The sequence below is a fragment of the Glycine max genome, unplaced genomic scaffold (genome assembly GCF_000004515.6).
Source record: "Glycine max cultivar Williams 82 unplaced genomic scaffold, Glycine_max_v4.0 scaffold_49, whole genome shotgun sequence".
Lineage (NCBI taxonomy): Eukaryota > Viridiplantae > Streptophyta > Magnoliopsida > Fabales > Fabaceae > Glycine > Glycine max.
In genome coordinates, this window is record NW_024464722.1 from 145152 (window position 1) to 153972 (window position 8821).

Below are 8821 nucleotides of genomic sequence, written 5' to 3' on the forward strand. Positions count from 1 at the left end.
ATTTTTGTCAAGCCTAGACTTTGTTTCCTGATTGTGGTACACGGGCAGTAATTCGGATGTTTGTTACCATAAGACAGTCTTAGAAAGTGTATATTCTAAGACGATTCTTAACTAAGAACTGTCTTAGAATGATATATTTTTCTAAGACAGTAATTTATGGAACCGTCGTCGAAAGTCAAGACTTTTGATGATATTAGCTACAAAGATAGTTTAAAGTACCTTTGTATCTCTTTTACAATCGTCTTTGTTTAGCCTTTTTATAGTAGTGAATAAGGGCAGGGCCAACTATATATTTGGAGTTTTCGGATCACTGAGAGGCTAGCACCTGAGGGTTGTTTTTCCCGTAGCACATGTTTAAGTATAGTTAATAATTAAAAAATGTTTTTTGTTTTTATTTTATATTTATTATTTAAGAAATAATGTTTTGAGTTTTGGGGAAATAAATTTTTTAGATTTAATTATTGCATTATTTTAAGTTCTGGTTTGAATTTGGTGTTCCTCGCCAAATCTTGGATCGACTAATTAATGAATTTATATTTTTCCGCAATTTTAACTTTTAAGGTGGGCTTCCTATGTGATGCACAACTTCATAAAATGGGTAAATTATTGTAATATTAATTATACAAACATACAAATAATAATAATAATATTATATAATAGTTAAATTCGTCTCCGAAAGTATGATTTGGTGACAAATTAATCTTTGAAAGATAAAAAATACAAATTTAATATATGAATGTGTAAAAAGTACAATAATTTATCTTACCATTAAATTTGTGAGACCATTTTGTCATTAAGTTGTAATATTCAAGGATTAATTTGATAATAAGTTATATTTTTTATATAGGACTAATTTAATATTAAATTGTAAAATTTAGAGACTAATTTATCATTAAATTATCTGTAGGATTCATTTATCATATTTTTTTACACAATTAGGGATTAAATTTGAATTTTTCATCTTTTAGTGACTAGTTTGTCAGTGCCTCGTACTTTCAGAGATCAATTTGGTTATTTACCCTTATAAATATAATACAATTTTGTCTTAAAAAAGAAAGTTTGTGTCTATTTGATTTATAAAAGTTTGTATGTACACAAATTAACCTTTAAATTTGTCTATTTCATGATAAGTTAGTTTTTTTGTGTGAGACAAGTTAGTTTTAATCTATCAATTTAGTCTACAAATTTATTAACATACAATTTTTTTCCGACAAGACAACAAATGTCTTCAAATTTAGTTCGAGCTGAGTAATTGTGGCAAAATCTTCACTTTGGCCACTATTAAATTGAAATAACTCGTGCCAATTAATTCAAACACTCGATGGTACTTCGGGTCAATTACAATTTTAATAACTATTGAAGTTTCTAAGTATGGGTATAACTTCATATTTTGGAAGAAGTATTAATTTGTTTTCATGTTAATTGATATTGATATTCGAGGATTAAATTGTACGCACACAAGTATTTGTAGACTCGGATGTTGAAGACACACATGTACATCAACATAGATCATAAAAAAATTAGCATAGATCATCAAAAAAACCACATTTGATGCTGAAGGAACCCTAACAAACAAAAAAATAAAAACCTACCTATTAATTATAGAGGGTTTTCCATTATTCAACAAGTGAAAAATTTACATACCTCTAGAATGCTACTTCGAGAACATGTCTTTCTGACTTTTCCCCCCAATTGAAGCCTGATCAAACGATAAACCACGATTCTGGAGTGAAGAACAAATGTTGAATAAATAAAAGAGGAAGGACATGCGATGTCAAGGAAAGGTGGGAGTGCAAAAATGATAAACGAGCGGGAAAGAAGCGAAAAATGAAAAGGAGAATTTAGTCTTTTGAATATTTGTTCTACGGGACAACAAGTTGTACTCCAATTTACTGAGTTGCAAAAATTGGGCCTTTTGTCCTATCCCATGAAATTTATTTTGTCTTGTGCCGCAACCATTTTTACAAATCAAATGGAGAACAAATTGATTTGCTTTGTCCTATCTCTCAAAATTAAGCAAATCAAACAAAGCCATTTTATATTTACTCAAAATCATATCAACTATAATTTGTACAATACTTTTTTTATAAAATATATTATCTTAATAGTGAGGATTAAACTAAAAAGATATGGTTCCTTGATCTCCTCCTTTTGTTACTACTAATGTGAGCTCCTGCTCCAGTCTCCTTGATCCCAGTCTCTTGTATTTGGCAGAGGGGTAAATGTTTGTAAGAAGGTATGAAGACCTTTCATTTGTGATTTAGCCTAAAATTGCTAAAGGGGTAACCCATTCTTAGTGATTTCTATTAGAATTGCTAATAAAGGGGTTACATTTTTAATAAAGGGGAGCTATATAGTCAATACAAATCAATTAAAAACATAAAGTTAATCAATGCATTTAGACCTCCTCTAGTTCAACTTGTAGCTCTTATGATCAAAGTTCCTTTTCCAAGTGGATCATCCCCAAGAAAGATCTAACCAAATTTCACGAATTTCATTCCTAGGTCAAGTTTCAACATTCTCAAGATCCTTATAAGTGATTCATGGCTACTTCCTTATATTTTCAATGATTAAGCTATAATGGTTAAGCTGCAATTTAGTGGTAATTTTTTTAAGAACAATATACTTTTTTAACTCTATTTTTTTAAAAAAAAATTTGTTGTGACAATATTATCTACTACTTGTGGTAGTATCATGGATCTTATGGACATTATTTGGTATTTTTTTTGTTCTGGATACTGTCACATTAAAAATTTTATTAGTACTTAGCAAAGTAAAGAAAAAAAAATTATTAGTATCATGGATACTGTCACATAATTGTCTTGGACCATTTTGTTATTTAGGTATATTTTTTGTGGACAATTTTGTTGTCGCATAAGGACCTATTAGAATAAAATCAAGAAGAACAAACTTCTTCTCAAAATAATTAACTATGCAAATTTAAAAATCAATAGTAAAAAAAATTCACAAACATTTTACTCCAAAACATTGTGTGCTAACGTTGAACGCCCTCTACACACATGGATTTGTCACGACACCAATGCACTTAGCATTAAGGGAAATGGTGAATACTTGATGGTGGAACTAAATGTTGCAACATTTGCACTTTTCTAGACTTAAATTGATCATTTCCAAGGTATATGGACCAAATTATCATCGAATATAAAATATTGGAACCAAAGTGGCTATTTACCAAAAAAAAAAACTCACATTATCAAATAAAACGAAGCATATAATCTCAGCCTTATTGGATCAAACCTTTTACAACTCTTTAATTTCTGGCATTTATTTCATGTACTCCTAATGTTGTATCTTGTATCTTCGGTTGCAATTCAGAAAATCCATTCCGAAATGTGAATTTTACATTCTAGAATGAACTTTTCAAAATATAATGGGAGGTACGTGTTGCAATAGTGAGAGTGCATATACAATAACCTTAATTTCCAAAGTTTGGGCCCGAAACTTAAATCAAGGTTTATTGGGTCGGTAGGTCAATTTTCTTACCCAACTTGAATGATGAGTTCGACCCCCAAAGAAAAAGTATAAATTAAAGAGTGTTGCTAGGTGCACCCAGCATTTTTGCTGGTGCACCCAACACTTTATATGAAATGTCATTTATGCCCCTCGGTTAATTTTAAAAAAAAAAACGTCTGACTCTCTCTCTCTCCCGCTACTCTCTCTCTCCTCCTCGCGCACCCAGCACTCTTCTTCTTCCTCGCGTTCATCTTCTTCCTTGCATTCTTCTTCTTTCCCCCCACAAAGCCATTCTTCTTCCTCGCATTCTCCTTGCAGCCATTCTTCTTCCTCGCGCTACCATCTTCGTCTTCTTCCTCGGCCACGAACCACCGTGAAGGGAGCCGTGTTGCCGTCAGGAGGAGCCACGAACCATGAACCAGCGTCCACCGTCGAGCATCGTCAGCGTCGGCCGTTGAGGTAAGCATTTCAATCATTTTCCGCCATTGATGTCGGAGTAGGGAAGCTTGGAGTTGTTTACGGATCAGGTGATCCGTAAGCATTTTCCTCTTACGGATCAAGTTGATCCGGAAAATGCTTACCGATCACCTGATCCATAAATAGCCACAACTTTATTTTACAAATTGTATCCTCTTTTCAGGATGAATTAGATTGATTAGCATGAATTATGATTATATATAGATGTATCCTCTTTCAGGGAATTATTGAAATAGTATATATTGATTAGCATGAATTATGATTATATTGATTATATTGATTAGATTGATTATCATGAATTATGATTATATATTGATTATCGAAATAGTATCCTCTTCTTCATTTAAAAAATTCCAAAAGATACCTAGTATGTGATGATTATACTAATCTTTAGGAACCACACATGGGGTAAAGAATTATGTATAGGCTTAAGTTATGGCAGAAAAAAGGGAGTGAAAGACTTAATATAAAAGCTTTATAAATATCAGAATATTGTGGTGAAATTAGTGGAAATATAACAAAATATAAAAGCTTAGGAATGAATGTGTTAAGACAAAAAGTCAGAGTACCACTTATTGATGAAAGATGATAGAATTTTGCCTTAGATGGTTTGGTCATTTGAGAATAAAGAGGAATAAAAGCTCCACTATGAAGATGATCAAAGATGATCTGATACTAATATGTTGGATACCTATTAAACAATGTAAGAATCTGTTACATCCCATACCAATCCACATCTTCTCTTTACTTATTCCACTAAATACCGAATGTCTGAAGACAGAGCACTAGCTACACCAACTGCCCACACATGCTTACACAAGACTATTGTATTACCTCTATCGGACTGCCTTCTACATGCAGCTTCTTGTACCTAAATCCAAATTAGAGGAGAACAATAATGAATAACAATGTGCAGCTTCTTCTACCTAAATCCAAATTAGAGGAGAACAACAATGAATAACAATCTGCAGCTTCTTGTACCTAAATTCATACCTTAGATAGATGCAAATACTTGCAATTAATGGATTAAACTAGGAAATAGGAATTTGACATGATAGAACTGGGAATTTGGCATGATGTTAGTTTGCTTAGAACCTCTAAGCCTGTATGTGAAGAAATGCATTTGGAATCATGAACCAACTATCCCAAAACCTTAAGTTATTTAGAACTCTAAGCCACATGGTCGTCTATAATATAATATCACAAATGATGAACCAACTATTCCATACAAATGGTTTTATATCAAACTTTAGAGCAATAAGCATTTTGGTCATCAATTAAGCAGCCATTCTATCACCTAATGCTAATACTAATTCAATTCCCAAAACCCTATCATAATCATCAATTATATTTCAAAAACTGAAAACATAAAAGGTAGAGAAACAAAACAAAAATTCTCAATTAATAAAAGGGACTTTAAATTTAATCACAACCTCGAGATCCTTGAATTGACTTTGGGCTACACTAAACATTCTTAGCAACAAATGAAAACTTGTTTTAATTTCTCATGACTTTTTTGGTAACATAAGGAATTCCTTGTTCAATGTAGACAAAGGATCAAGCTGAATGTTTTGATGATGCCAAAGGTTACATGAATCATATGCTTCTCAAAGATTTACTCAAGACAAAGCAATTAGAGATATTCAAGATGGATAATCAAGACAATCTATAGAGTCTTAGAAAGGATATTAAATAGGAAGGGAATTCCAATTGAAATCGCAAAAGGTTTGGCCAAGAATTTTAAGTTAAAAAAGTCTTTATCAACAAATTTACTCTCTGGTAATCGATTACCAGAGGATGTAATCGATTACCAGTGGCCAAAACTGATTTACAACAGCTATTAAAATTTGAATTCAAAATTTGCACTGTGTAATCGATTACACATATATGGTAATCGATTACTAGCAGTTTCTGAACGTTTTAATTCAAATTTTAAAGAGTGTAATCGATTACACACTTATTGTAATCGATTACCAGAGGAGTTTTTCAGAAAACATTCTCAACAGTCACATCTTTTTATGAGGTTATTGAATGGCTATCATAGGCCTATATATGTGTGACTTGAGACACGATTTTGACTGAGTTTTTCAGAACAAAAAGTGTTTATCCTCTCAGAGAGCAAATTCATTTTATCCTCTTAAGAATTCCTTGGCCAATTCAATTGCAATTCATTAAGGAATTATTTGAGCGCTCAATCTGTAAAATCTATCTCTTTCTAGAGAGATTCATTCTTCTTCTTCTACTCATTCTCTAAGGGATTAAGAGACCATGGGTCTCTTGTTGTAAAGGAATTCTAAACACAAAGGAAGGATTGTCCTTGTGTGTTTAGAACTTGTAAAAGGAATTTACAAGATAGTGGAACTCTCAAGCGGGTTGCTTGGGGACTGGACGTAGGCACAAGGGTGTGGCCGAATCAGTATAAATCTGAGTTTGCACTTTCTCTTCCCTTAATCTCCTTTGTTTATTATTGCTTTACATTCATATTCAAATTGTTTTATTTGAATTAATATTTAAGAAGTTCATTGTTAAGGGTATCTATAACTTGAAAAGAAAGTGAAATAAATTTTTAATTGGGGAAGTAGTTTGGAATATCTTAATTCAACCCCCCATTCTTAAGATATCTGAGGCCACTTGTCTTATAAGTGGTATCAGAGCTTCATTCTTGTATAAAGTTTAGAAGCTTCAAGAAAAAGATGGCCTCAGCAAACTCCTTATTTCCAGAAGGGAATTCTATCAATAGACCTCCAATCTTTAATGGAGAGGGTTACCATTACTGGAAAACCCGAATGCAAATTTTTATTGAGGCTATAGATCTAAATATTTGGGAAGCCATAGAAATAGGGCCTTATATACCCACCACAGTGGAAAGAGTTTCAATAGATGGTAGTTCATCAAGTGAAAGCATAACTATAGAAAAACCTAGAGATAGATGGTCTGAAGAGGATAGAAAACGAGTACAATACAACTTAAAAGCCAAAAATATAATAACATCTGCCCTGGGAATGCATGAATATTTCAGGGTTTCAAATTGTAAGAGTGCTAAGGAAATGTGGGACACTCTTCGATTAACACATGAAGGAACTACAGATGTTAAAAGATCTAGGATAAATGCACTAACTCATGAGTATGAATTATTTAGAATGAATGCAAATGAAAATATTCAAAGCATGCAAAAGAGATTTACACATATAGTAAATCATCTAGCAGCCTTAGGAAAAGAATTTCAAAATGAGGATCTCATAAACAAGGTGTTAAGATGTTTAAGTAGAGAATGGCAACCCAAAGTAACGGCCATTTCTGAATCAAGAGATTTATCTAACATGTCCCTTGCCACTCTATTTGGAAAGTTGCAGGAACAGGAGATGGAATTATTGAGATTACACCAACATGAAGAAAATGACAAGAAAAAGAAAGGAATTGCTCTTAAAGCATCATCCTCAATTCAAGAAGAAAGTGATCAGGATAATGATCCAGATGATGATGATGATGATCTAAGTCTTTTTGTAAGAAGATTCAACAAGTTTCTTAAAGTAAGAGGAAATCAGAGGTGACCCAATTTTAAATCAAAGAGAAGGACAAAAAATCCATCCTCTACTCTAAAATGCTTTGAATGCAATCAACCTGGACATCTGAGGGTTGATTGTCCCATCTTCAAGAAAAAGATGGAAAAATCTAAAAAGAAAAATCATAGTGAAAAGAAACTGAAGAAAGCATACATCACATGGGATGAAAATGATATGGAATCTTCTGAAGATTCTGAAAATGAAGAGATAAATCTCTGCCTTATGGCTAAAAGTTACGAAAGTGATGAAGAGGTAACATCTTCGAATAACTTATATATTTCTTTTGATGAATTGCAAGATGCATTTGCTGATCTGCATAAAGAGTCAATTAAACTTGCAAAATTAGTTTCATCTTCAAAGAAAACAATTTCAAATTTAGAAAATGAGATTTCGAAATTAAACAAAGAATTAGATCTTCTTAGAAATGAAGTCTCAATTTCTAAAACAAATGAAAAAGTTAATATCTCCACTATTTCTAACAAGAAAATATCATATTCTTGTAGTTGTTGTGATAAATATGTAAAAGAAATTAAAGAGTTGAAGAATTCACTTGCAAAATTTTCATATAGTAAAAATAATTTAGATGTTATATTAAGTAAACAAATATATGTGTCTAATAAAAATGGACTAGGGTATAAATCTGATAAACAACAAAAGTTTCATAAAAACTTTTCCACTTCCACACAAAAATGTAATTCTAATTCTATCACTTGTTTTTACTGTGGAAGAAGAGGACATGGCATATCAACTTGCTACTTCAAGAAAAATTACAGTAACATTAAAATGATATGGGTCCCAAAAGGATCCTCAGTTTATACTAACATGCAAGGACCCAATAAAATTTGGGTACCTAAGTCAAAAACTTAATTATGCAGGTATCTTTGAGAAAGAAGTGGTACATAGATAGCGGATGCTCAAAACATATGACTGGAGATGCATCAAATTTTACACATATCTCTCCAAAGAAAAGCGGGCATGTAACATATGGTGACAAAAACAAAGGTAGAATCCTTGGAGTGGGTAAAATAGGTACAAATTCTTCAAACTCCATTGAAAATGTTCTACTTGTTGAAGGACTTAAGCATAGCCTGCTTAGCGTTAGTCAACTATGCGACAAAGGCTATCTAGTATCATTTGATTCTCAGAAATGTCTTATAGAACATAAGCATGACATTAATATAAAGCATATAGGACATAGATTCAATAATGTTTACATGATAGACTTAAGCATAAAACAAGAAAACAATCATTGCTTTCTTAGTAAAGATGAAGATCCATGGTTATGGCATAAAAGAATTGCTCACATT

At 32.0% G+C, this 8821-nt stretch overlaps 1 protein-coding gene across 1 annotated transcript in view; it reads right to left on the reverse strand.

Moving 5' to 3' along the window:
- The window catches only part of LOC100789502 (alcohol dehydrogenase-like 3), a 73844-nt gene that overhangs the window by 37670 nt on the left and 27353 nt on the right, over nucleotides 1-8821 (reverse strand). Inside the window, exon 3 of the mRNA XM_014773191.2 lies at nucleotides 7272-7286. Within this exon, the coding sequence (XP_014628677.1) occupies nucleotides 7272-7286 (15 nt within the window). The remainder of the gene's footprint in view (nucleotides 1-7271; nucleotides 7287-8821) is intronic.